Source organism: Caloenas nicobarica, unplaced genomic scaffold (genome assembly GCF_036013445.1).
Source record: "Caloenas nicobarica isolate bCalNic1 unplaced genomic scaffold, bCalNic1.hap1 Scaffold_83, whole genome shotgun sequence".
Lineage (NCBI taxonomy): Eukaryota > Metazoa > Chordata > Aves > Columbiformes > Columbidae > Caloenas > Caloenas nicobarica.
In genome coordinates this window covers 1,521,644-1,549,362 of record NW_027017717.1, presented here as the reverse complement: position 1 = coordinate 1,549,362, position 27,719 = coordinate 1,521,644, and the positions used below count along the sequence as shown (strand labels likewise).

Here is a 27,719-nt window from a genome sequence, read left to right as displayed (position 1 = left end):
ACGGCCAGCTGCTCAGGCCAGGCGAGACCACGATCCCGCCACCTCTTCCTGCCCTGAACTCCTCCACTCTTGAGGAGCTTGCCCACATTGAGCATGCCCTGCCATCTCCACGTTCCTCCATTGCAGGTTGCCCAGCTGCTGCACATGGTGGTGTCTTCACACGGTAGCTGTTGCTTCCCTGACTCCCACTGGCCGTGTCATTGTCTGTCCCCAGTGAGCACGTCGGCAGCTTTGGCCTCTGGCTGAGCAGCCGCTCAGCTGCAGTTTGGCGGCTTTTGCTCCATGTGACCACGAGTGTCCTGCTGCAGGGACAATGAGCAGTGACTCTCATTTGTATCTGGCCTGTGGCCATTCCTGTGAGCAGAACTGATGGGTCAGACGGAGGATTTCAGGCAACACTTTCTTTCCCATGTCACCAGGACTCCTTCCTCGGTGACCCCATCTCCCAGGACAGTCCTTGGGGATGGGGCACAGTTGACTTGGGAACACAATGGCCTTTACGAGTGTGCTAAACTCTGCCTGTGAGCAGGTGATCCCAGCAAGCGGGAGGGCTGGTGGTGCCCTGGGTCATGCTGGTGTCATCTCTTTCTATCCAGGTTTGAACTGGAGTTGGTGGAGAAACCACTGCCCAGGGACCCTCTGAAGGTCTTGAGAAATATCCCTGGTGAGGGCAAGTGGAAGAAAAAAGAAAAAAGAGGGTTTGCCACCTCTCAGGCAAGTCATGGAAGGGAAAGCAACTCCCAGCTCATTGCCATAGCGTGGGCAACCAGCTTATGCAGTCTGATGGAAAAATCCCTGGCCATGATGGCCAAAAGGCTCTGACTTGCACCAAAGCTTCATGCCAGCTTGGCACAGCCTGTTCTCCTAAGCTTGACTTCACAAGAATCAAGCCCTGGGCTGGGCTGGGCAAGCCCATCCCTGGCTACAGCAGAAGGGTGAGGATTCAAGGGCCTGTCCTCACTTTGGGAATTACCTCTCCAAGAGAGTCTGTCACATCCTGGCATCACCCAGCCCCTCTTTCCAGAACCTGGCGCCACTGACGCGTTTGCAGAGGAGCCCGGAGGTGCCGCTGTTGGGGAGGGTGCGAGGCCTCTGGAGATGGTGCTGTCAGGGGAGCAGAACGGCCCTCTCGCATGTTTTGGGAAGAGGCCTGAGCACCGCTGCGTGTCACCCGGGCTGGCAGAATCAGTGATGCTCTTCTGACAAGGCGTCTCCTCCTGTTTCCAGAGAGATTTGCTCAGCTGACCTTGCCAGCCCATTCCAGCTTGGCTAAGAAGGAACACGAACAGCTCTGGGGTAAGAAGGCGATGGAGATGAGGAACAGCTCTGGGGTCAGGTGAGTCTGGGGGCTCAGGACTGGTGTCTGCACGAGGTCATTTTCTGTCCCAGCAGGAGCCCATTCCACAGCCCCAAACACTTGCCGTTCGTTGCTGCTGAACTGTGGTGAAGGCAGCGCCTGGAGGGCTGGGATGGGGCTGCCAGGAGCCCCCACTTCACAGGGCTGGTTCCTTTCCACTCCTTCAGGAGAGCGCCGAGTGTGGCCTCCTGAGCTGTGCATGGGGACAGCCGTGTGCCACCGAGGGGCCTGGCTCAGGGATTTCCTCTCCTGAGCTCAGCGCAGCCATCGGCTGAGCTGCTGGTGGCTGCGCAAACAGGCACGTGGCTCGCGGGGGCAGGATGGGGCCCCAAACCCATCGTGTCCTCAGGCCGTCCCCTCCTGTCGTGTCATTTCAGGCGTCTGCCAGCCATCCCCGGGGACTCCTCTGGAAAAAGCAGCCCATGAGTGGCCAAGCCAAGGGGAAATCTGAGCTCAAAGGCCAAGCACCAAAGCAGAGCCCAGCACAGGCCGTGAACCCTCAGAGGTGCAGAGCAGGACAAGGCGAAAAGAAAGTTCCCATGGGAAGCAAATTACCACCTATGAGTTCTGAGGCCAGGCTGCCCGAGGAGCCCACCTACAAGGTCTGCATTCCACAGCCACCAAGACCGGAGACAGCACAATTACTGACATCAAGGCCTGAGATGTTCTGGTCGGTGCTGACAGAACCGCAGAAGACCGTCTCAGCGCGATACAGCTTGGAGCCCTCCCCTTTGGTGCCACCCATGTCCCAGGGGTCCATGTCTATGCAATGCCACCCACTGAAGGCCAGATCAGTGGTGCCCAGGATGGGGTGGCCTTGGCTGGAGGTCCAGAGCAGAAGGAGCACCACCTGAGGTGGCCAAACAGATACGTGATTTGAATCTGTGTCATTCTTGAGTGCTGTTTCTTTGTAGAAATGCAGTTAAAGGGACAGTGGGGACTCTTCAAGGAGCCCTTAGCTGGGATTGATGTTCCCATGTTGGGCTCAGCCATCACTAGGGGCAGGGGACTCATTTTCCAGTGGTGTCCCCTCTTCTGTAGCCTCAGGAAACACACAAGGCCATGTTCTTTGGCCATGTTTGGAAGGCCCAAGTGACCGCAAGGCTGCTCTGAGGCAGAGAGGGGACCGTTTCTTCCCATCTCGTTGCTCCTTTAGATCCCCAGGGGGAAGAGAAAGGCTTTATGGGTGGCTCTGGCACAGCTTGGGAGCAAAGTGCTGCTGCTGGAGAGGTGGCCGAGAAGGGGTCAGTGGAGGGAGAGAACCAGCTGCCCTCCCCTCCAAGTCCTGAAGCCATCGCAGGGCTCTGCATGTGGGCAGAGAGCTCCCAAACCCTGCAGGATTGTTTTAGAAGAGTCTCTCCTCTTTTGGCAGTGACAGGCGGGACAGCAGGCAGTGACAGGAGGGACAGCAGGCAGTGACAGGAGGGACACCAGGCAGTGACAGGCCCGGGGCTGACAGGCTCCCCCTCCCCTAGGGGGCGCTGGGCTGCCACACCCAGGTGACATAGAACCTTTGTCACAATGCCCGGTACCGTGGTGAGGGTGCCGTGACACTGCAGGTGACAGGGACACTGCAGGAGTTACTTGCAGCTCAGCAATTTCTCAGTTCCCTCAGAAAGCTCAATTCTGGAAATTGCTGGGTTTGGTGTTGAAAAGATGCCATCAGGTGGGTGTTTTGGAGTAATACACTGAAAACCAGAGCAGAAATGGTGAAATATTCCCATGTTATGCTTGATCCCTGCACCAAACCACCACCACAGAGCCTAAGTAGATCTGCAGCATTTTTTTCTTTTATCTTTTTAACTTTTTTTTTTTTTTTTAATTCTTAAAACTGCCAGCAGGTCCCAGGGAACAGCTGCTGATGGAGCTTGAAAAGATTTAGACATATCCAGATTGTGAAAGTACAGTATAAAAACCATCCTCATGGAGGGATCTTTGCATTTTAGGCTTAGTCTAAGTGTCTCAGGTAGCTGGGTTTTTTGTTTGGGCTTAATCTAAAAGTTCTGATGGCTTTCCTCCTTGTCTAAAGATGAATGTGGTGTAAAATATAAATAGAAAAACTGTCACCATGGAGGGATCTTTGTATTTTAGGCTTAGTCTAAGTGTCTCAGGTAGCTGGGGTTTTTGTTTGGGCCTAATCTAAAAGGACTGAAGGCTTTCCTCCTTGTCTAAAGACGAATGTGGTGTAAAATATAAATAGAAAAACCATCCTTGTGGAGGGATCTCGGAGTTTTAGGCTCAGTCTAAGTTTCCCAAGTAGTTGGGGTATTTTTGCTCTTCTGTGAGAAATATTTTGCTCCTTGTGCATTCTCAAAATGTCCCGTTCACACATGGAGACGATAGAAGTGTGATGTTACGTATAAAATTTTGCTTTTGTATCTGTAAAGGGATTCTCATATTAATATACACTCATGAATTGACTAATTTATTTTTCTTTTCTGTATTTATGTTGTTTTCAGAATACACAGATATCAATGCCCCAGTCCCTAAGAACCCATCGGAAACTGTTGGAAGAATCGCAGCTGGAGCAGTTAAAGCTCCCGGGAAAACACACATTTTGTAAGTATTCATAGAGCTTTGTATTCTTTGCGAGGCGTTTCAGTGTGTTTTAACCTTTTTAATGGATATTAGTTTATAGAGGCATTCAGATTGTATCTTGCTTATTAAAGCGGCTGTTAATTTTTCTTGTGATGCCGTAGTTTTGAATGGACCTGACCCTATGTTTTTATGCCTGCATTTTTAGGCTTACATTTTATAAGCCTACATTTTTAGGGCTACTTTTTCAGGCCTACATTTTTAGGAGGTGAGGTTCGAACTCCAACAGCGGTGACTCTTCAGGTGATTTAACTGGGTTTGTTCTCGGGGTTGGTTGTTCTGAGACCCACGTTGTAGATCCCATTTCCTGGACACAGAGGGATTCCTTGGTTTATGTGTTTGCTTTTATAGTAAAGATGTTGTAGCATAAACTTTGAATTTATTCCCATCTGGGAAGAGTCTCATTCTCAGTGTTTGACTATTTCTTCCATTTGGGGGGGAGGGGGGAGATAGCAGGTATTCATAGGCCCCAAATCCGATTTTTTTGCACACTAAAGATCAAATAAATATGAAAAAACGAAGTGACAGATCAATGAGTATATGGAATCTCAGCAAGTTTTCAAGCGTCATAAATATTTCCTAAAATATTGCACTGTGCAGTGCTTTCAAGATTACCATAGAACACTTTCTGTCAATTAAGACCTTTTTTTTTTTTTTGGTGTCTGTTGCAGGGCTCTGAAATAACACAAAACCCTTGTAACTGCTTTCAAATGACATTTCTACTGCTATTTTTAGTCAATATAGCATATGTTTTATGACATATTTAGTATTTTGGCGCTTTTGTGGCTACACATGGCAGACACCCGATCACAGTGCTTGGGCTTCCACAAAGAAACACTCTTCTAAAGAGATTTTTGTTGTGTCTTTGTCAGATGACTGAGTAGAGTGATTTGTCACAAAGTAGGAATGTAATTTTGGTTTGTTTTTTTTTCAGTTGCACTGAATGCACCGAGGGAGAAGAGTTTATGTATAAGAATAAATTTCCACATTCCTTGGGCGATCAGAACATCAAGTTTTGATGTTTGGGTTTTAGAATCTGGTTGCACTGCTTTTTGTTGGGTCGGAATGCTTTATTTAAGTTCTGATCACCTTTATTTCTCCTTCTAGAAGTCAAAAGGAGCCAGTGAGCGGAACATCAAAAGCGGTATGTAAAAACATAATCTCACCCTTTTTCCGACACACCACGGTGAATTTTAACCAACGCAGCCTTGTATGAATTTTCAAAGCATTAACATAATGTATTTTCCAATCAATGTAGAAAAATATTGGACTCAGCAAGGTAAAAAGTGAGTCACGTCGTTGTTGTGAGGACAGTTCCGTGCAGCTCCGTGATTCCTTGTCGTGTCCTTAAATACCTGGGGATTTGTTCCTAAAACTGTGTAATTGAAGTGATTTAGTTGGGGCCCCTCTGAGTACAAAAATGTCTTTAATAGATTGCCATGAATTTAAATATCGTTGCTACACAACTATGAATTTACATTTGGGAAAGGAGTGGTGTTCTTTTCAGGTTTGCAAACACTGTCATTCCGCTGCTAAAATATTATATAAATGAGAAACACAAGGAAATACTTGACTGGTAAAGGGTCTGGATCTGGATTTGCCACTTAGATTGAATACTATGTGTCTCTTCTGTGTTTTTTATATTTTGTCTTTATTGTAATGTAAATTGCATTTATTGTATTCCAAATAATTCAGATGGGTTTTTATTTCTTGAAAACAGTTATTTTTCTCTTTTTTTACTAGCATGTGTGTCAACACAAACTCTGTGTTCATAAAGACAGTTTATTTGGCTTTTTTCCCACGTTTCTGTATGTATTTCAAAGCAGAACTTAGTGTGGTAGGAATAAATCGCTGGAAAGTTCACACGTGATTGTGGAACAGTAAGGCGGCAACATTTGAATTCATTACAGCTTTTTTTGTGCTGCTGTCCCACTGTTACTACACTGTCTTGAAGGTACAATTGAATATGCGTTTAATTTTTTGTGAACAGATCGATGACTCTCCTGCACCTCTTTCTCTGGCACAGCTTATTAAGGTATTACTATATAATATAAGGTATATATTATTGTCAAATACTTTTTTTAAAAGTGTTTTCTTCCTATTTTTAAATCTTATATGGCAACCTATAGCTGCACAAGTCTTGTAATGTGAACAATACCTTCATGTTTGATAATTTAAGGTCTTTATTTTACCTTTAAAATGTGTGTATATTTTGACACTATCCTGTGATCTCTCAGCCCCAACGTCACGTTGCAGAATCGCTCATCTTCAAGATGCAAAGAAGCAGCACTTCAGAAGCTGTTTTGACTGTTTTTCATATGTTTCGTTACTTTTGCGCCAGAAGCTAACACAATTTTCACGGAATAATTTAATGATGGACATTTCAGGGGTGTTTGCAACAGCCAAAACAGAAGTGTTTCTGTAACATGGACGATTGCACAGCGATGTCTGAATTTCTAGGCTGGAGTTCATTTCCAAGAAATCTCTTCCCACTGGGAACTTCTTCCCTCTCTCACTGCAGAAATTAAATTGTGTACATTCTGGGAAAAAATTAGATTGGAAGGTAGCCACCAAAGGAAATTGAAATCTAAATTCTAAATGTGTCCTTGATTCTGCAATCTCATGTGGAATTTTATGCTAAAATGTGAAAAACTGTCCAAGCATGTGTCAGACATCTCAGCTTTTGAAGACATTTAAGTGTTTCAGAAAAATGCAGGAAAATAATGTAAAGTTGAGAGCAGACTGGCTCAGCATGGAGGCAATGTGTTGTAAAAAGTTTTCTGCTTTATTATTTTGATGAATTAAATGCCATATTTGAATTACAGTCTATTCCTAGTCATGTTTTGTGGGGTTTGGATGTGTTTTGTAACTGTTTGGGTTCAAATTAGTCAAGTATCTGTCAAGTTTTCCGTAAATGTTACTGGAAATGATTTCATAGTTGTTGATCTGGATTACATCAGCGTTGAGAAAAATAATGTATATATGAAAGAACCATTTAATTAAAAGTTGAACGTAGATGGTTGATTTGTGGATGAAAGTGTATAAATGCATATAAAAACAAAACCAGGAGTGGTTGATCTGAACGATTGATGCTGGAAGGTCCAAATAATTTCTATCTTTCTCAATTAAATGGACAGTGGAGATCTTCTCCTTCAAATTATCTAGAGCTTACAAATACTGGATAATACAGATTTTTCTACACGTGGCTGGGAAGAAAATGGGATTAGTTACAAAGGTACAAACAGAGCTGAAAGTTTTGAGTTCCAAACACGTAACATGTGTGTCGCACCATTAATTCCCCGTTGAACAGACGGCCAACCTGGCTGAAGCCAAAGCTTCTGAAGAAGATAAAATAAAAGCCATGATGATTCAGTCCTGCTGGGAATACAATCCAGCCACGTGAGTGTTGGTCATGTCAGATCTCCTCTCTGAAGACGATGGAAAACTTGTCGGGGCATTTGCTTTCACAAGAATGACACATTTTTCTTTTTTTTCCCCAAAAAACTTCTAGTTACGTGAAGAAACCTCCACCATCGTACACCTGTTTCCGTTGCGGAAAACCCGGCCACTATATAAAGAACTGCCCGACAAAAGGGGTAAGACTGGGGGGGACTTCTGGTGATGCTTTTAAAAAATCCTTTAGTTTTCAATTTTAATATTATCATATGAAGAATTGTTTCTCTTGGGGTGAAATGCAGAGTTTGTCCAGCAATGTTGCAAAGCTGTTCGAAATACAAGGCAACCTGGAATTCTAAATGTAAAGTTTTCCTTTTTCTAGGTCATAGACAATAGATATTGCTGTAGATCATCCTCTGTGATCCTTCATGCCTGTTTATCTATTTCAGTATTATTGGAAATTTTTCTGTTTTGAACTCTTTTTAATGACGTTTTGCAGTTTTTAGGATTCTGTACAAAACCGAGATGTTTCTGTTGACCCCACCTGTTGGATATTTGTGTGTTTTAGTTACACAAGTCTTTTGTTGAATCTTCACGCAACCCTTATGCTGAGCAAAAGGAGAGGATGAAAAGCTTTTGCTAGTTAAAGTAGTCATTGAAATGTCATTTGAAGTGTCGGTCTTCAGATGAGATATGTCTGCATTTCTGTTCATAACAGGACAAAACTTTAGAGCCTGTTCCCAGGATTAAAAAGAGCACAGGAATTCCCAGGAGTTTCCTGATGGAGGTGGAAGATCCCAGTACAAGGGGTGCGATGCTGACAAGCACCGGAAAATACGCAATACCGATTATTAATGCGTAAGTACAGAATTAATTGGACTAACCCGAAAGGCAACGAGAGAAACCACGTGTGAGTGTGTGAGCGGCAATGCCAGCAAGTTGCACAGCACCTGTACTTACGGGGGAAGAAGCGTTGTCACTGTCTGGTAACCTGCAAATTCCATCTATTATCTCCCTTTGATGAAATCCAAAGCTTGGAAAAGCTTTCCTTTGCCCATCTTCAACTTTTTGATTTTCCATCCCCCCCTCCAGGGAAGCTTATGCGAGAGGGAAGAAGGAAAAACCTCCATTTTTACCAGCGGAACCGCCCTCCTCCTCCTCAAACAACGACCCTGTTCCGGAGGAGTTGTTATGTCTCATTTGTAAAAACATTACGACCGATGCCGTCATTATTCCCTGTTGTGGAAACAGTTATTGTGATGAATGTAAGGGTTTGTTAATGCCAAGCATCACACCTGCTCTTCTGAAAGTAGAAATATAAGAAAGAAATATCATTTAAAAGATCAGAAAAGAAATATAAGAAATAAATATAATTTAATCCGCGTTCTTCTCCCTGAGAGAGTTGGTTCAAAGCTCCAGAACTCAAACCTGCCTACTCATGGTTTTTGAGACGTGTTTTATTCATTAACCTTGAGGGTGGTGGCTTCTCGCTGGATGAGAAGGTGGAAAAAAGACCAGTCGAAACATCCAGACACAGCCTCATCTAATGAGACTAATTAGAACACCAGGACACAGCCCAGTCTACATCTTCAAATGTTCCAAGAGCAAAATATCAAAACTCCATAGTTATTTGCTGCATACGAGAATCTTTTTACACTATTGAACATTTATAGCTTCATGCCCTTAATTCCAGACCATATTTAACCATTAATCATCTAAGTGTTTTTATAATTGATTAGAACCCACAAAATGTCCTTAGTTTGGCTAAAAATAGTTTGATGTCTCTAATTCTTCACAGGTATCAGGACAGCGTTACTGGAATCTGAGGAACATAAATGCCCAACATGTCACCGGACGGATGTTTCTCCTGATGCTTTAGTTGCCAACAAGTTCCTACGCCAGGTAACGCGATCACTTTTACACGAGCTGTTTGTAAGAAAAGTCCGTTTGTAAAAAATATTGATTTACATCTCCTTAAGCAAGGTTAAATCGCTTAAGGCTGAATTTCCTTTGCAAACACATTATCTGTTGTTCCGGAAGGTCACAATTCTAAATTTAGAGACAATCTGGCTAATTCAGGTCACAGTTTTGTTTAGCGTGATTGCCTCACATTCAAATTCGGTGTTAACACTGAAGGACTTTAAATACCAAAGCATTAAATACAGGATTAAATACCAATCCTTAACATCCATGTTTAATGTGACATGTTTCTATCTCTGCATGTTGACTTATTTTAGCTTTGATGGCATTTGCAGGAATGCACAAGTAATTTTACTCCGCAGAGGCTTTTGTGTGTAGATCTGCTGAAGTTTCTGGAATATGTTCTGTAATGTTATCTTTCTGTAAATGGTTCTTCTGCCTCTAGATTGTGAACAACTTCAGAAACGGAACTGGCTACACAAGAAGGGTCCATAAGCAGCTTGGGCAGCAGCCGCCACCACTCGTGACACCTCCTGCTGCTCTGGTGACAAACACGGAACTTTCAAGATCTTCCTCTCTGTCCATCAGCACTTTGTCAGAAGAGAAGGCAAGTTTTACTTCAAGATATACCATGATTTTTGGATTTCAGGAGGGCTTCTTTTCCATGCGTTTGCGTTTATTCACCAGGAGTATCAGGTTCCTGCTCCAAGACAAGCAGCTTTCCCACATCTCCTGGGCCCCCAAGGACAATCAATCCCCACAACCGGTAACTATAACCTCAGAATTTCTTTGAAAAACTTCTCTTCAGATAAACTGAATGGGATTTTTTTCCTTTCTCCTCTCCCCACTCCAAAAGGTCAGCCAATGAGAGCCAGGGCAATTTACTCAGCAGGTGACAAACCAGCCTGGAAACTGTGAGTATTGTACAGAAATTTTGAGCCTTGAGGCGATTCCGGTGCCCCTGGGGCCACCGTTTTGAGCCCTGAGGTGATCTTGGTGCAGCCCTTTTGAGCCCTGGGGTGTGGGGCCCAAAACTGACACCAGGATTCAAGGTGTGGCCTCTTCTTATATTGACCATGTTTTGGTTTTTTGGTGTCTCTTCGTAGTAAAGTTCAAACTGTAATTGTAATAAAGGTCAAACTTAAGGTTCCTAGTCAGAGCTCAAGATATGTGCAAGATTTTGCTGGGACATCTGGCTGGAAGTGTTGATTAAATAGTATGGAGGATTAAATAATACGTAGGATTAAATAGTATGTAGGATTGCAGTACAAGTGCTTTGCATCCTCTACAAATTGCCAAATAAGCAGTGAAGTTAAATAGACTAGACTGGCATTTTAAAATTGAGCGTGACTGTCTTCAGGCTAAATCATGTTTTCTTGCTATTTGATACTGCCCTTAGAACTTGCTCTCTGCAAGAGAAAAAAACCCAACCAACCCAAATCTGAGAGGAAAAAAAACGGGGAGAGTGACTGCTTTGAAATAATGTAGTTATTTTTCTGTGTTGTGCTTTTTAAAGGTCCAAGTCTCCCTGTGGTGCTTTGTCTTACCCTAGAAGTTCGTATACCCACTGCAAGTCACGATCAGGCTCTTCCTGCACTCGCTCCGACTCTCGATCACGGAGTCGTTCTCGTTCCTACTCGCCATTGCTACCGCCTGCAAGAAGAGGCAAAGGGAAGAGTCATAACTATCGCTCTAGGTCAAGGTCGCATGGTCATTACCGCTCCAGGTCAAGGTCTCCAGTATTTAGAGGCCAGGCTCGCACTCAAAGGACGACACCTCAAGGGGAAGGAGAAAGGGAGTATTTTAACAGACACACAGCAGTTCCACTATATGGTATGAAAGCTGCCTATGGCAGATCTGTTGAATTTCAGGATCCATTTGAAAAGGAAAGATACAGAGAATGGGAAAGGAACTATGGAGAATGGTCTGGAAAGTTTGACAGGGGCTGTGCTGCTGGTGCTCAGCCTGGACCTCCAGTGAACAGAGAGACCTTTTCTCCAGAGAGGTTCGATCCACCTGAGACCAGACGAGAGATTTTGCCATATACTTGGGGATGTAGGGAGGATTGTCCTGGTGGGCAGCACCATGAAAATCATCGTATAGCTGGAGATGGCCCTGAAAAAGCTTCTGGAAGAGAGCACCATGGCATGAAAAATCCAACAAACTCAAAAGAGAAAGAGGTGAAAAACCCACTGGGAGATGACAGAGCAAGTAAACAGAGATTCCAAGGGAAGAGAAGAAAAGAGGATGAGAATGAAGGATTTCCCAATGCTCAGCTGTTTGAAGGTGCAAAAAAACCCAAGAGAGACAGTTAGAGCGGATGATGTTCAAATGAAAATTGGGAAGTCAGAAGTTTTGATTCTGTATTATTGTGATGGTTTGGTTGTAGTCCATCACTATTTGTTAATTCTGATTTGAGGATTTGCTCTAATTAGATAGTACTTTGACACTGGTGTTTAATTCAAGTTTGACTGAGTTTATAATGGCTTTAATGTTATCAATACAAGTCGCTTTTTCTTCTTTACAGTTAATGAAAATATTAAGATTTTTTTCAAACAATAAACTACCTATGACAGAAAGAAACCTGGTTTGGTACATTTGTAATTAGATGTGTTGTATATTAAAAGCCACGTTGGGTCATTGGAAATGAACAGTACAGCAGACAGTTCCCTTTGGCAGTTGTTTTCTTTCTCATCTTGTATGCATCAAAAAGCACAAGAAAGTAAAGATAAAAACAATCTGGGAAGGTAAAAGTAAAGAGCGGCAATAGTTGTTAAGGATATAAATGTACAAAAATATGCAACAGCCAAGTAACAGGAACATCCCATATTGGTGTGTTTGACTAAGAAATAGCAGAAGGTGGCTGACAAACTCAGGGGGCAGCAAATCTATTCCCTCTCCATGTTTTAAGGACTCTCAGTCTTTGAAATGAGACCTGAGAGTCCCCTACGTATTTTCCCCCCTCCAGCTCCCAAGTAAACTCTTTATCACTTCATCATCACGTAGCTGCCATCCAGCTTTGAAGCATGAAGGATTAAGAGTGAACAGTGAACAGTGAATGAGTATTTTTTTGGGAAGGGGGTGGAGGGCGGATGTTGGAGGGAAGAAATTTTTACTTTCTGTAGCACTCTTAGTGGACGTTGGCATGGGATATCGTGTCATCGACTTCTTTACAGGTGGTTATTCAAGCAAACATAAACCCAGCCTAAGAGTTGAGCACATGATGTGGAGATGTGGGCCTTTTGGCGTGCTGACACCACAGCCGCAAAAATGACTTTTTGAGAGAAACACATCTAGAGCTCAGCAGTTTTCCTGAGCTGGATTCAGTTCTTGCTAACGCTGGTTTTAAGGCTGCAGTGTCAGAGGATGCGATCAAAGCAAAACCAGCCCAGGTGCTCTCAGGAACAGCAGGCGTGTGCATTGCAGAGCGTCTCCATCCCACGCTGAACAAGGATGGGGTGAGACAGACGCCCCCTCTGGGAAATGCACTCAAATCCTGGTGAAAATGCTGAATTCAAGGCCCCACTGAATTGCCTACTGGTCTCTCTGTCATGGGGGAGTAATTTAGGGTTCTGCTTACTGCAGAACAATGTTTAGAGTTCTTAGAGAGAAGTGCGACTTACAAGAGTTTCGTGGTGGGATCACTGTATTATTTACTGCATGGGGGAAATATGCCAAGCCAAATGTTGCTGACCTTCTCTCCAGGTGCCTGTATCCGTTCACAAAGCAAACTGTCAGCGTCTTCCCTCCCTGATAACCGTTTGCTCCAGGGGCTGTGTCTTGGAGCTCTGGAGGCAAACTCTCAGGCGAGGCCCGTACCCGTCGTGGTGCAAACTGTAAGGATTCTTCTCTCTCTGATAGCTGTTCATTTCGGAGTCTGTATTTAGAGCTCTGAAGGCAAACTTTCAGGGGACTTTTTTGTCGTGTTGCTCGTGTAAGTGCGCCGTAAAACCTTCTCCCCACTTTTCCCACTCGTGCTGCGAGCAGCCCTGTGCTTCTCCCCCTCCCTCCCTCTTCTCATGGTTTTTTACTTACGACATGGGGTCGGAAATGACTGATTTCAGTTGTGTTCCTAAGAAATCGGTATTGGGAGGTGTTTTAGAACATAGGAAAGCACTTGGAAATATGAGGAAAGAGGATCTTGTGAAATATTGAAATCAGTGGTGGCTGCTGTATAACTTAAATGATCAGGAAAACTGGCCGGAGAATAGAACGTTTAAGTATCTCTAAGTATAACACAGCAATCATAGATGTCTTCCTTGTTGGCCTGTTTTCTTTGTGGGTATCTGTTTAAGCATGTTGCAGTTTTAGTAGGTCTTTGTCTGTTGTGTGGTACGGTGAGTTCGCAGACTGGTAAATAATGAGAATCCATGGACTCAAAATGTGCGTTTTGTGATAATACAGAAGATCATGAGTAATTTAGGTTTTTACTGCGTGGATGTGAATATAAAATTTTGTGTGTAATAGCCGTTACTTTTCTTTCTAGCATGCTAGCTTTATTCCAGCATTCAGACTTGTGCAACTCTGTGATAGGCTGTGTCTCGTCTTGGCGTACTAAATTTGGCTCTTTTGTATGCACACCAAGTAAAGAATCCTGGTTTGGGGATAACAGTTGTAGCACGCCAGATGAGACACTAATAAAAGCCTTGCCCAGTCCAGCTTGCCAGGGCAGCGGGGGGCAGGTGCCGATTGGGCTCCAGCGCGCACTGACCTGTTTTGTCAGGGAGACCCAGCATCACCTCTACCTGGCTGAACAGTAAGCAGCCCAAAGGTGCAATGCAAAAATCAAGATATTGTCTTGAATAAGTGTAACTTTGATCCATCTGCAGATTTGAACTTGGTATTTGGTTTTCATATCTGAGCTCAGTATTTCAGTTTGCATATATATATATATCTATTTGCTACCAAAAGAATTTTGTTAGGGGAGATAATTACAAAATGGGAACCGGTTCTGCTACTAAAATACCACCTTGCTCCCCCTTAGGATGCATCCTTACACATTAGAGTAACTTTTGGGAAAATATTCTGATAAAAGAAAACTTGAAACAATATTGTACTTGAATGTGGCTTAAATGTGGAATTCTGGGTTTTAGTGCTGTATTGAACTTGATGTGGTTCTGCAGAAGTTTGGAAAAAATGGGATGAAGTACAGTACAGTAAGTTAATTTGCTCTTATTGTTATCTAATAGTCTTGAGACCAGAAAAGAATTTAAATTGTTAAACTCTGATCGGTATTGTAAAAACAGTGACAACCAACCAAACCAACCAACCTAAATGCTAAATTTCCTAAAGGAAATTTTGAATGATGTATATTCATCAGTATTGGCAGCCAAAGTATCGGTAAAGCCAACACTACATTGATAGAACTGAAACGGGACTTTGATCCGGTAATGGAAAACAATATCTGATAAATATGACAGCCAAAATGGAGTTAGAGACCTTGATGAATAACTTTATGACAACCTTACAGGCTGACCGCATTCGACTGACCTTGCAGATTTGTCTGTTCATAGCTACAACATAGAAACCACATGTGGCTATTGTGGGACAGTATGACGAGAATGCTAACAGACTGATATACTGGTTGGTACTCTGATCAAGAAATGCAGGGAATGAATTTAAGTCTTAATAGGCCATGATCCTTTTGTCATATATGTACCATCTGTGAAATCTAATTTTGTTTTTTTTATTTGCAGTCTATGTCCTTGTAAATTGCAGCAGTGGATTTTCTTGACAGTATAGCTCTTGGCATGCCTGAATGTAAATTGCTGCAGAACCTGCAAGTCTTTCACATCAGGTCACAGGCTATACTTGTATTTGGTCTGATCCCACATGCTTGCACAGTTTTTGTTGATGGTTCAGGGAAGTCTCATAAAGCGGTAGTGGTCTGGCATGAAGATAACAACTGGCATCATTCTGTAAAAAGTTATTGAAGGTTCAACCCAATGAGTAGAACTTGGCGCAGCTTTATGTTACTTAAAGCTTTTTAAGGAGGAACCTCTAAATTTGATTTGTGATTCTGAGTATGTAGGCAAGGTCCAACACATGCATCTGATTCTGAAAATTTTTTTTTAGAGCAAACGGGGGAGAAGCAGGGGAAACACCACAAAATTGATTGTCAAAAGCATTGTATGTGATGAATCACTTATATCTAAGTGGTGCAGCCTAAATTCCCCCTATGATGAAACACTTTGCAAGTATGACCCAAAACCATGCTAAATCAGAAAGAACCTACATTAGTTATGATCAAATCACTACTTAATGGTCAATGGGAAGGGCCACATCCATTGATAACCTGGGGGAGAGGCTATGCTTGTGTCTTTACAGATCAAGGGCCACAATGGTTGCCGGCGCAAAATGCGAAACCTGTGTTATCTTCCTGACGATGATTGCTGCAGCTCCTGCGTTTTGGATGCCTGCACAGACAGACTAACATGTGGATTACTTTAGCCAACACGACTGGCCAGGACTCCATATGCCTAGCTATGGCATCTCCAAAAAACCCGTTCCACACATGCTTTGTTGGCATCTCCCTTGATGACTACAGCAGCATCACACAACTGTTTCAAAATAGTGGTCGGTGCAGAGGCATTGCAACGAACTGTAATAGTACCGACATGGCACTTTGGATTAATTGCCTCCCGGAAGCAGATATTGAACCACAGGAACTGGAATTGCTGGGATCTATGCCCAGGGACGCTTGTATCCAATATACAAGAGCATGAATGGACAAAACTGCAAAATGTTAATGCTGCCCTTGGTGACTATAGAAATGAAACTCGATGGTGTAATGCTTCGCAGAAGAATCCAAGGGGTGCTGTTGGTAATGTGGGACAGTGACCTCGAAAACTCCTGTATGGTGTATTCTTGATCTGCGGAGATAGAGCCTCACCAGGAATTCCTTCTCATGCTGTTGGAGGACCGTGTAGTTTGGGACGATTAACTCTCTTAATGCCCAGTGCATCCATGATAGTGGATCACAGAAGAGCAACATGGGAAAAACGTTTTTTGCATAGATATAAGTCAAAGTGTGATGATAATGTAGATCTTTGGGCATCGGGACTAAGGGGTTTAGGATCTCTGGTACCTGGTGTTGGCCCAGCTCAAGCTTTAAATACTTTAGAAAAATTAGGATGCTGGCTAGCTAAGCAAACTAACAGAACTTCCAAGGCTTTAAGTGGACTTTTGTTAGATGTAGATTCTGTAAGACATGCTGCACTGCAGAATAGAGCCGCAATAGACTTTTTGTTGTTAGCTCAAGGACATGGGTGTGAAGATTTTGATGGTATATACAATAAATTGCTTAGTGGTTGAGGGTTTTCAGGGTGGTTGTTATCAGTAGTGAAAACAGGACTGGTTGTTTCGATGATTGCTGTGGTTGTGTTACTAATGTTGCCATGCATGATTTCTCTGCTGCAAAGGGCCCTGCAGCGGACAATGAAGGCAATTTTTTTAGCATAAAAACAAAAAAGGGGAATTGTGGAGGACTATGGTGGGTCCGTGGATTCCCTGATGGAGGGCATGGGAACAGAGATCAGCCTGGAAGATATTAAGGCCTACCCATGAGAAAGATGGGAGTAAAGGAGTATCCAGAGATACTAAGGTGTACCCCTGAGAGAGAAGAGAGTAGAAGAGTAACATTGATGATAGCAACATTAGCCAATGAGATGTTACTGCTGTTAACTTGTAACCAATAGTGAAGAGACACATGAATTGGTAAAACTGTATAAAAATGCACTTGTGGCAATAAACGGCATCTACTACTTTCATCCTGGAGGAACTTGGTCTATGTCGTTTGTCCGTCTCAACCACGACAGCTGAATGGCAGCACAGCCTCTGCTCTATCAACCACTCCTCCCCTAACGCGGGCCAAATGCGGAATTTAGTATGAGCAGGAGCAGATTGGGCTCAGCTACCTAATGGCTTCTCTGCCTCTGTCTTCACCAGCAAGGTCTCCTGGGCCTTTGTTCCTGATGGCAGGAGTTTGGAAAACAACCAGGTGTGGATGGATCAAGTCACGGGTTACTTGAGCAAACTGAGACACCATTTCAGAAATTGAGGCGGGTCATTTGACCAGCTCCCTCAACACAAGAACCGGTCTGCTGTGGCACCTGAGATTCTGAGGAACACGCACCTTTTAGTCCCCAGGATTTTGATTCCTCTTGCGGTGTCCCGGTCTATCTTCTGACCCATGTTGTGCTGTAGGCTGTAAATTGAATCAAAAGAATGCCACTGCCTGGGGTAATCTCACTTTCAGTGCTGAAATTTGGGGCAAATGGAGGGAGCTCAGAGCTTCCAGGCTCCCTGCTGCACAATTAGGACTTCAGAGACTGGAAAAGTAGATAAAGGTCTTGTATCATAAAAAATGTTGTGCATCAGAATTTGTCCTCCTTTTGCTTTTCACCACTCTGGGACCCGTCCCTTGGCATTTTTTGGCAAAAAAATCACTATTCACACACACACATTGGTAATAAAGATAAAATATAGAGAATGGAAATTATTTAGCGGAAATACTCTCTGAGAGGTGTTAAATGGTAACAGTTACCAATTAAAGAAAAAGCACTATTCTAAAACCTTCATGCCAGAGATGACACACCATGAACTCACAGGTATCTTGTCAAGTAAGACAATGACAGGAACCAAACTAAAGAAATTAAGCTCATCAACATCGAGAAGAAGTAAGTGGTTTAGAGCGTGTTGCTGTTTTTACTGACAGTAGAAATAAGTCCATAATGTGGTGGGTTGACCCAGCTGGTCGCGGGGCCCCCACCCAACCGCTCACTCACTCCCCTCTCCTGGGGAATGGGGAAGAGAACTGGAAGGGCCTGCCTTGCCGCAGGTTGTTCCCTCGGCTGGTGGGGACCGTGTGGAGGCGGCGGCCCCAGCGCGACCCGCCTGGCTCCCGGTACCAGTTCAACGCCCCAGAGACTTCGGGCCCGGGCGGCCTTGCTGGGTCCGGGCACTCGACGGCTCCTGGGATTGCAGTGCCGGGGCTGTTTGGGGTTTGCGCTGGCTTTTGGCACTTTTTTTTGAGGGGTGGGAGTGTGGACTTGGGACAGCGAGCAAAAGAGATCAAAAAGGTAAATGAAAAGAAGGACAAAGAATACAAATAAATGAATCGAGAGCTAAAGACACCGTAATGAGAAAGAAAGGAGGTGCAGGCGTGGCGTGTGTTTCACAGAACTCTCAGGGGGGCGTGCTCAAGACGACTGTTAATCTGTGGCTCTCCGTTAATTGTTGACAGAACGGTGAGCACATGCACCAACCTACGGATAGGGCAGATGAGGAATCATTTTGGAATCCATCATTAGGATACAAATGGATAGCTGGCGGTAGAGTCATACGGATTAATTTTCACTGGCATTAATTAACATCTGCAGGGTTAAGGTTTTGCGTTAAGATAATTAATTTAGCAGAAGTTAAGCAAGCTGGCTGGTCAAATAACCTCAGGTCGGCACTAGAAATCTAATTGTGCTCAACGGCACAGATTCACGAATAGTATGATATCTACGATAGGTCTGGGCGCATTAACATTGACTTTGCACAATTAGAGCAGGCCAGTTGTGATCATTGAATCTTCATGCTGCACAGATCCACAAATAGCATAGTATATACTATAGGTCTGGTCGCAATCAATGAGAAATTCTCACGACTAGATCTACAGATAATGAGGTTTATTAAAGCAACAGGTGCCAGTTCTTTGAGATGCTGTTGATAAATATACTGTCTGCAAAAACACGCTTGAGATGCAAAAAGACACTGTAGTTGAAAGCAGATGTTGGTTGCAAGAAATAAGTATTGGTACCATATATATATATATAAATTCTGAGATGACTATATATTGCTGTTAATGTGATTCCAAAATACAAGCTTGAAGTCCAAACTTGGTATAACTAAGTGCACAAATCTTACCCAAGAGCATCCTCCTGAGCGTGGTGAAGATAAGCTCAGCCTACGTGATCCCAGGCTCAGCCTGTCGACTGGTCCCACAAGTCCTTTATGCTGTTCCCTTGACTTCTCCGTGATGGTGTCTTCCCTCCCCTTCCTCTGCTGTTAGGCTATTTTATACTATTTGGTAGGTTTACATGAAGCCTGAGTGACTCAAGTCATACATACCTTTGTTATGGATTGGTTTAGAATTCCTCGCTTCCATTGTTAAGGTAAAAACCTCCTGTGCATGCTTGAAGGTGGGCTGGGGACTGGTACCCGTGGAGATGGAGATGTGTGTTGCTATTATAATGAGCAACCTTTATCCATCGGACAAACTCCTGGCTCAGTAACTAGCATTTTTGGACAGAATGGACACGTATCCTTTTCAATGGACCGCAGCTATACCTCATCTTCAAACCTGACAGCAGCTCCACCATCTCGTTGTAGCACCCGTGCCTTGTTACAACAGGCCTGGCCATGGCACCTTCGTCCCACTCCGACCCCCGTGTCTTTTATCTGATCCCACGCTGAGCTTCCTCAGGCGCCACCAATGGGGAACGCAGGGCAGGGCTGCGGGGTGGAACCGTAGAGAACAGATTTCTTCAACTCTGCGCAGCTGCCTTTGATGCTGAAGGTGTGGATATAGCTTTGTTCTCAGTGAGTGTATCCTTGGTATTCAGTTCCAATAACTTGCCCTCTCAGTAATTATTCCACAGAAGGTCATATTAATCAACAATTACTTTCCTGAGAACAAGCTCCAGGTGGGGAACGGAACCGTCCTATTGAACGTGGTGCATGATTAACAGTAATTAACTAAGACTTCCCTCTTGACTGAGAACAAAGAATTAGAGTAGTAAACAAGGGTGACGATAAATGAAAACAATCAACAGTGTGGGACGATGGAGTAATTGGATAAGAATAACATCAGTGCAGGGAATCGTGAAACACTAAGGTACGAAATAATCGAACCTCACCGAACGCAAGTTCATATGAGCTCTAATAATCCAAAGGCAATTAATTACTGACGGCTCGCTGGCACCGGTTCGGTCACTGCAAGCGCCGCGGGGGTCACGGTGCGCTCGGCAGCCGGGTGCCTGCCCGGGGGTGCCCGGGCCAGCTCAGGCCGCAGCCCGGCCCCGCTCCCCAGGGCTGTGCTGCGCCCTCGCGGGGGCCCCGGCCCCGGCCCACGGACACGGCGGCGCCGGGGCCGGTCCCGGGTTCCTCAGGGCGGCCGAACCGGCGCTGCCGCCGGGCTCAAAGCAGCGCCCGCGGCCCGCCCCGCGGCCCAGCGCCGGCCAATGAGCGCCGGCAGCGGCGCAGGCCCTCGGCGGGGATTGGTCAGCGCCGCTGCAGGGCTCGGCCTGTCAGGGAGCGGCCGGAATCGGCCCCTCAGCCCCGGGCCGGGAAGCGGCGGCCCGTGGGGAGCGCGGGGAGGGGGCGGCGTGGGCCGGGGCGGCTCCGCTCCCCGCGCCGGGCCCGGGCCGTGCGGCCCGCGGGGCCCCGGGCCCCGCTCCCCGGTGCCCCACCCCGCGCTGCCCCCCCGGGCCAGGGTGCGTGTCCGTGTCCCGGCCTGGCCCCCCGCGCAGCACCGGGCGCCCCCGGCCGACACGAGCGACTCGGCCCCGCCCTCGCCGCAGCCTCGAGCGGCCCCGGAGCAGGACGGGGACGTTGGGGGCGGCCCCCAGAGCCCCCCCAGCCGGGCCCTGCGGCCCTTCCCGGCCCGGCCCGAGGGCCCCGGGCCGGGGCAGCCGGGGCCAAGGCCGGCGGGGCAGCGGGCAGGGCCGCAGCCGGGCAGAGGCCCCGGGAGGGGCCAGCGCCGGGGACACGGGTGTCCGCACAGCGGCCACAGCCGGAGCCGCTGCCGTGGGCGGGGGGGCCGTGGGGCACACACACAGACCAGCCCAGGCAGGTGCCAGCCGCACGGGAGCTGATGGTTCCTCTTCCAGCCCGAATCCTTGAACCGGCCAGAAGTCAAGAACGAAACGTGCTCTTAATCCACATCACTTGATATCTGTAAGGAACTGGAAAAGGTGAATGTGGCTGAGGAATGTAACTGTTGCTCAGCTGATTGCAATTGCATATAAAGTGTATCATAGCAGGAATGCAAAAAAAAAAAAAAGGCAGAAAGAGCCCAGGCCTGTGCTGTACAGCTTCAACATAAACTTCAGGCCTGTGTCCAGCTGCAAGATAAACTCAGCTCATTGTAACCGAGGGGTCTGCCAGGGCCTGGCAGCTCCCACTTGGTACCAGCGATTACGCCGCCCGCGTGGCCTTGCCTGTGTCTAAACCGCAGCGAGAAAAGAGAAAAATAGAAAAAGCTGCCTGCCTGCTGCTAAAGTGGCGAAAGGGGGGGCGCTTTGTCCCCTCGCCACAGCAATAGTGCTGTTAGAGCTCTTAACACTGCATGAAGGAGACTGAGGGAATTTAAAGGCATCCCCAGCAGATCCCTAATCCCAATGAAGCTGGGAAATTAAAGCACAAATTTTTTTAATAGACTTATTCTGTAGTAACTAGTTGTAAGAGACTTCTTGGTAAATTCACCGTGTTCTTGGGATCATGGGAAAGAAAGAAAGGCCATTTTTTAAACCAACAGAATTTCAAATTTGGAACAAAGTTTTAGCACATTAGTTCTGGTATATGCCAGAAAGCCCTGTACCTCTCTTAGGTCAAGATTTGTTAAGTAAATGGGAAGCTCAAATAACGTTTTCTGAGAATTCTGTGTAGTCGCACGTCCCACAAGAATTGTGGTGTGACAGTAGAAATTGCATTTCCCGGGGTAGCACAGCCTTGGGAGCGGTGGGTGCAGCTGGCGGCTCCAGCGGCTGCAAGGCAGGTAGCCGGGAGTCCTGGGCTGGACTCCACAGTAAACCGGAATCCTGAAGTGAATTAAATCATGATATTACTTTGCTTCGTTATCAAATTGACTTTTATCTTCAATGTGAGTTTTTATCACTCTGCCTATCACTTTAAATTTCACCCTCAGACTCCTTCATGCAGTATTACAGTTCCCTAGCAGTAACATTGCTGGGGGGGTACGGGGGGAATAAAGCCTCCCTCTCGCCCCCATCTGAGATGGTAAGAGCTCCAGCCCAGCGTGAAAACAAATCAGTCCAAACTCCACATCAGACCAGCTTGGTTCCACTCCACACCCAAACCAGCACCAGTCTGACCCAGAGAAGCACTCAGCACTCTGACCCCCCAAAGCTGACCGGTGTGAAAAGACCGACTTCAGCAAGGAGGCAAAATGATGAGCTCCTTCCCAAGATGTGCTGGAACCTGAGACGAGATGGAAGCAAAAAGAAACAGCACTGACAACCCCTGATTCAGAGCCGAGAAGCAATGTAGTGCCACAACAAGGATGGATGCCAACACTCTAGGAAAAAAAGACAGGGGAGGGGGAAATAAAGCCCCCATTTCTCCACTTAGCAGCGGGCAATGAGGTTTTTCCATATTTTTTTTTTTTTCTCTTCTTGCTGCAGTTTAGATAGAACCAAGGCCACGCAGGTGGTGCAATCGCTGGTGCTAAGGAGGAGTTGCCGAACTGCTGGGTTACAATGAGCTGAGTTTCTCTTGCAGCTTGGCACAGGCCTGAAATTTATGTTCAAGCTGTACAGCACAGGCCTGGGATATTTTGATTTTTGTGTTCCCATTTCATTCCAAACATAATACACTTTATATGCAATTCCAATTAGCTCAGCAATAGCTACATTCCTTAGCTTCATTTACCTTTTACAATTTACAGATGTCAAAAACCAGCATATTAAACATCAATCCATTATTCCGTTTTCCTAGATCCAAATCAGTCCATATTCTAGAAACTTTTAAATACAACCTCATACAATACCAAGTTCACATCATAGCATTTAGGTTGATTTGTTTGGTTGGTTGTTGTTGTTGTTTTTACAATACCGATCAGAGTTTAACAATTTAAATTCTTTTCTGGTCTCAAAACTATTAGATAACAATAAGAGCAAATTAACTTACAGTACTGTACTTCATCCCATTTTTTCCAAACTTCTGCAGAACCACATCAAGTTCAATACAGCACTAAACCCCAGAATTCCACATTTAAGCCACATTCAAGTACAATATTGTTTCAAGTTTTCTTTTATCAGAATATTTTCCCAAAAGTTACTCTAATGTGTAAGGATGCATCCTAAGGGGGAGAGAGGTGTTATTTTAGTAGCAGAACCAGTTCCCATTTTGTAATTATCTCCCCTAACAAAATTCTTTTGGTACCAAATAGATATATATATATGCAAACTAAAATACTGAGCTCAGATATGAAAACCAAATACCAAGTTCAAATATGCAAATGGATCACAGTTACACTTATTCAAGACAATATCTTGATTTTTGCATTGCACCTTTGGGCTGCTTACTGTTCAGCCAGGTAGAGGTGATGCTGGGTCTCCCTGACAAAACAGGTCAGTGCGCGCTGGAGCCCAATCGGCACCTGCCCCCCGCTGCCCTGGCAAGCTGGACTGGGCAAGGCTTTTATTAGTGTCTCATCTGGCGTGCTACAACTGTTATCCCCAAACCAGGATTCTTTACTTGGTGTGCATACAAAAGAGCCAAATTTAGTACGCCAAGACGAGACACAGCCTATCACAGAGTTGCACAAGTCTGAATGCTGGAATAAAGCTAGCATGCTAGAAAGAAAAGTAACGGCTATTACACACAAAATTTTATATTCACATCCACGCAGTAAAAACCTAAATTACTCATGATCTTCTGTATTATCACAAAACGCACATTTTGAGTCCATGGATTCTCATTATTTACCAGTCTGCGAACTCACCGTACCACACAACAGACAAAGACCTACTAAAACTGCAACATGCTTAAACAGATACCCACAAAGAAAACAGGCCAACAAGGAAGACATCTATGATTGCTGTGTTATACTTAAAGATACTTAAACGTTCTATTCTCCGGCCAGTTTTCCCGATCATTTAAGTTATATAGCAGCCACCACTGATTTCAATATTTCACAAGATCCTCTTTCCTCATATTTCCAAGTGCTTTCCTGTGTTCTAAAACACCTCCCAATACCGATTTCTTAGGAACACAACTGAAATCAGTCATTTCCGACCCCATCTCATAAGTAAAAAACCATGAGAAGAGGGAGGGAGGGGGAGAAGCACAGGGCTGCTTGCAGCACGAGTGGGAAAAGTGGGGAGAAGATTTTACGGCGCACTTACACGAGCAATATGACAAAAAAGTCCCCTGAAAGATTGCCTTCAGAGCATTATTTCAAAGCAGTCACTCTCCCCGTTTTTTTTCCTCTCAGATTTGGGTTGGTTGGGTTTTTTTCTCTTGCAGAGAGCAAGTTCTAAGGGCAGTATCAAATAGCAAGAAAACATGATTTAGCCTGAAGACAGTCACGCTCAATTTTAAAATGCCAGTCTAGTCTATTTAACTTCACTGCTTATTTGGCAATTTGTAGAGGATGCAAAGCACTTGTACTGCAATCCTACATACTATTTAATCCTACGTATTATTTAATCCTCCATACTATTTAATCAACACTTCCAGCCAGATGTCCCAGCAAAATCTTGCACATAACTTGAGCTCTGACTAGGAACCTTAAGTTTGACCTTTATTACAATTACAGTTTGAACTTTACTACGAAGAGACACCAAAAAACCAAAACATGGTCAATATAAGAAGAGGCCACACCTTGAATCCTGGTGTCAGTTTTGGGCCCCACACCCCAGGGCTCAGAAGGGCTGCACCAAGATCACCTCAGGGCTCAAAATGGCGGCCCCAGGGGCACCGGAATCGCCTCAAGGCTCAAAATTTCTGTACAATACTCACAGTTTCCAGGCTGGTTTGTCACCTGCTGAGCAAATTGCCCTGGCTCTCATTGGCTGACCTTTTGGAGTGGGGAGAGGAGAAAGGAAAAAAATCCCATTCAGTTTATCTGAAGAGAAGTTTTTCAAAGAAATTCTGAGGTTATAGTTACCGGTTGTGGGGATTGATTGTCCTTGGGGGCCCAGGAGATGTGGTAAAGCTGCTTGTCTTGGAGCAGGAACCTGATACTCCTGGTGAATAAACGCAAACGCATGGAAAAGAAGCCCTCCTGAAATCCAAAAATCATGGTATATCTTGAAGTAAAACTTGCCTTCTCTTCTGACAAAGTGCTGATGGACAGAGAGGAAGATCTTGAAAGTTCCGTGTTTGTCACCAGAGCAGCAGGAGGTGTCACGAGTGGTGGCGGCTGCTGCCCAAGCTGCTTATGGACCCTTCTTGTGTAGCCAGTTCCGTTTCTGAAGTTGTTCACAATCTAGAGGCAGAAGAACCATTTACAGAAAGATAACATTACAGAACATATTCCAGAAACTTCAGCAGATCTACACACAAAAGCCTCTGCGGAGTAAAATTACTTGTGCATTCCTGCAAATGCCATCAAAGCTAAAATAAGTCAACATGCAGAGATAGAAACATGTCACATTAAACATGGATGTTAAGGATTGGTATTTAATCCTGTATTTAATGCTTTGGTATTTAAAGTCCTTCAGTGTTAACACCGAATTTGAATGTGAGGCAATCACGCTAAACAAAACTGTGACCTGAATTAGCCAGATTGTCTCTAAATTTAGAATTGTGACCTTCCGGAACAACAGATAATGTGTTTGCAAAGGAAATCCAGCCTTAAGCGATTTAACCTTGCTTAAGGAGATGTAAATCAATATTTTTTACAAACGGACTTTTCTTACAAACAGCTCGTGTAAAAGTGATCGCGTTACCTGGCGTAGGAACTTGTTGGCAACTAAAGCATCAGGAGAAACATCCGTCCGGTGACATGTTGGGCATTTATGTTCCTCAGATTCCAGTAACGCTGTCCTGATACCTGTGAAGAATTAGAGACATCAAACTATTTTTAGCCAAACTAAGGACATTTTGTGGGTTCTAATCAATTATAAAAACACTTAGATGATTAATGGTTAAATATGGTCTGGAATTAAGGGCATGAAGCTATAAATGTTCAATAGTGTAAAAAGATTCTCGTATGCAGCAAATAACTATGGAGTTTTGATATTTTGCTCTTGGAACATTTGAAGATGTAGACTGGGCTGTGTCCTGGTGTTCTAATTAGTCTCATTAGATGAGGCTGTGTCTGGATGTTTCGACTGGTCTTTTTTCCACCTTCTCATCCAGCGAGAAGCCACCACCCTCAAGGTTAATGAATAAAACACGTCTCAAAAACCATGAGTAGGCAGGTTTGAGTTCTGGAGCTTTGAACCAACTCTCTCAGGGAGAAGAACGCGGATTAAATTATATTTATTTCTTATATTTCTTTTCTGATCTTTTAAATGATATTTCTTTCTTATATTTCTACTTTCAGAAGAGCAGGTGTGATGCTTGGCATTAACAAACCCTTACATTCATCACAATAACTGTTTCCACAACAGGGAATAATGACGGCATCGGTCGTAATGTTTTTACAAATGAGACATAACAACTCCTCCGGAACAGGGTCGTTGTTTGAGGAGGAGGAGGGCGGTTCCGCTGGTAAAAATGGAGGTTTTTCCTTCTTCCCTCTCGCATAAGCTTCCCTGGAGGGGGGGATGGAAAATCAAAAAGTTGAAGATGGGCAAAGGAAAGCTTTTCCAAGCTTTGGATTTCATCAAAGGGAGATAATAGATGGAATTTGCAGGTTACCAGACAGTGACAACGCTTCTTCCCCCGTAAGTACAGGTGCTGTGCAACTTGCTGGCATTGCCGCTCACACACTCACACGTGGTTTCTCTTGTTGCCTTTTGGGTTAGTCCAATTAATTCTGTACTTACGCATTAATAATCGGTATTGCGTATTTTCCGGTGCTTGTCAGCATCGCACCCCTTGTACTGGGATCTTCCACCTCCATCAGGAAACTCCTGGGAATTCCTGTGCTCTTTTTAATCCTGGGAACAGGCTCTAAAGTTTTGTCCTGTTATGAACAGAAATGCAGACATATCTCATCTGAAGACCGACACTTCAAATGACATTTCAATGACTACTTTAACTAGCAAAAGCTTTTCATCCTCTCCTTTTGCTCAGCATAAGGGTTGCGTGAAGATTCAACAAAAGACTTGTGTAACTAAAACACACAAATATCCAACAGGTGGGGTCAACAGAAACGTCTCGGTTTTGTACGGAATCCTAAAAACTGCAAAACGTCATTAAAAAGAGTTCAAAACAGAAAAATTTCCAATAATACTGAAATAGATAAACAGGCATGAAGGATCACAGAGGATGATCTACAGCAATATCTATTGTCTATGACCTAGAAAAAGGAAAACTTTACATTTAGAATTCCAGGTTGCCTTGTATTTCGAACAGCTTTGCAACATTGCTGGACAAACTCTGCATTTCACCCCAAGAGAAACAATTCTTCATATGATAATATTAAAATTGAAAACGAAAGGATTTTTTAAAAGCATCACCAGAAGTCCCCCCCAGTCTTACCCCTTTTGTCGGGCAGTTCTTTATATAGTGGCCGGGTTTTCCGCAACGGAAACAGGTGTACGATGGT

At 44.6% G+C, this 27,719-nt stretch overlaps 1 protein-coding gene across 1 annotated transcript; it reads left to right on the top strand.

Annotated features, from left to right (window-relative positions):
- Nucleotides 1-1,307: 1,307 nt before the first annotated feature.
- On the top strand, nt 1,308-11,583 carry LOC136002951 (E3 ubiquitin-protein ligase RBBP6-like). Its single transcript, XM_065658187.1, is given in 11 exon segments — nt 1,308-1,336; nt 5,060-5,096; nt 5,943-5,987; nt 7,263-7,351; nt 7,464-7,548; nt 8,067-8,206; nt 8,441-8,613; nt 9,147-9,250; nt 9,714-9,875; nt 9,956-10,034; nt 10,757-11,583. Coding segments are annotated over 11 exon segments (1,770 nt in total).
- Nucleotides 11,584-27,719: the final 16,136 nt, after the last annotated feature.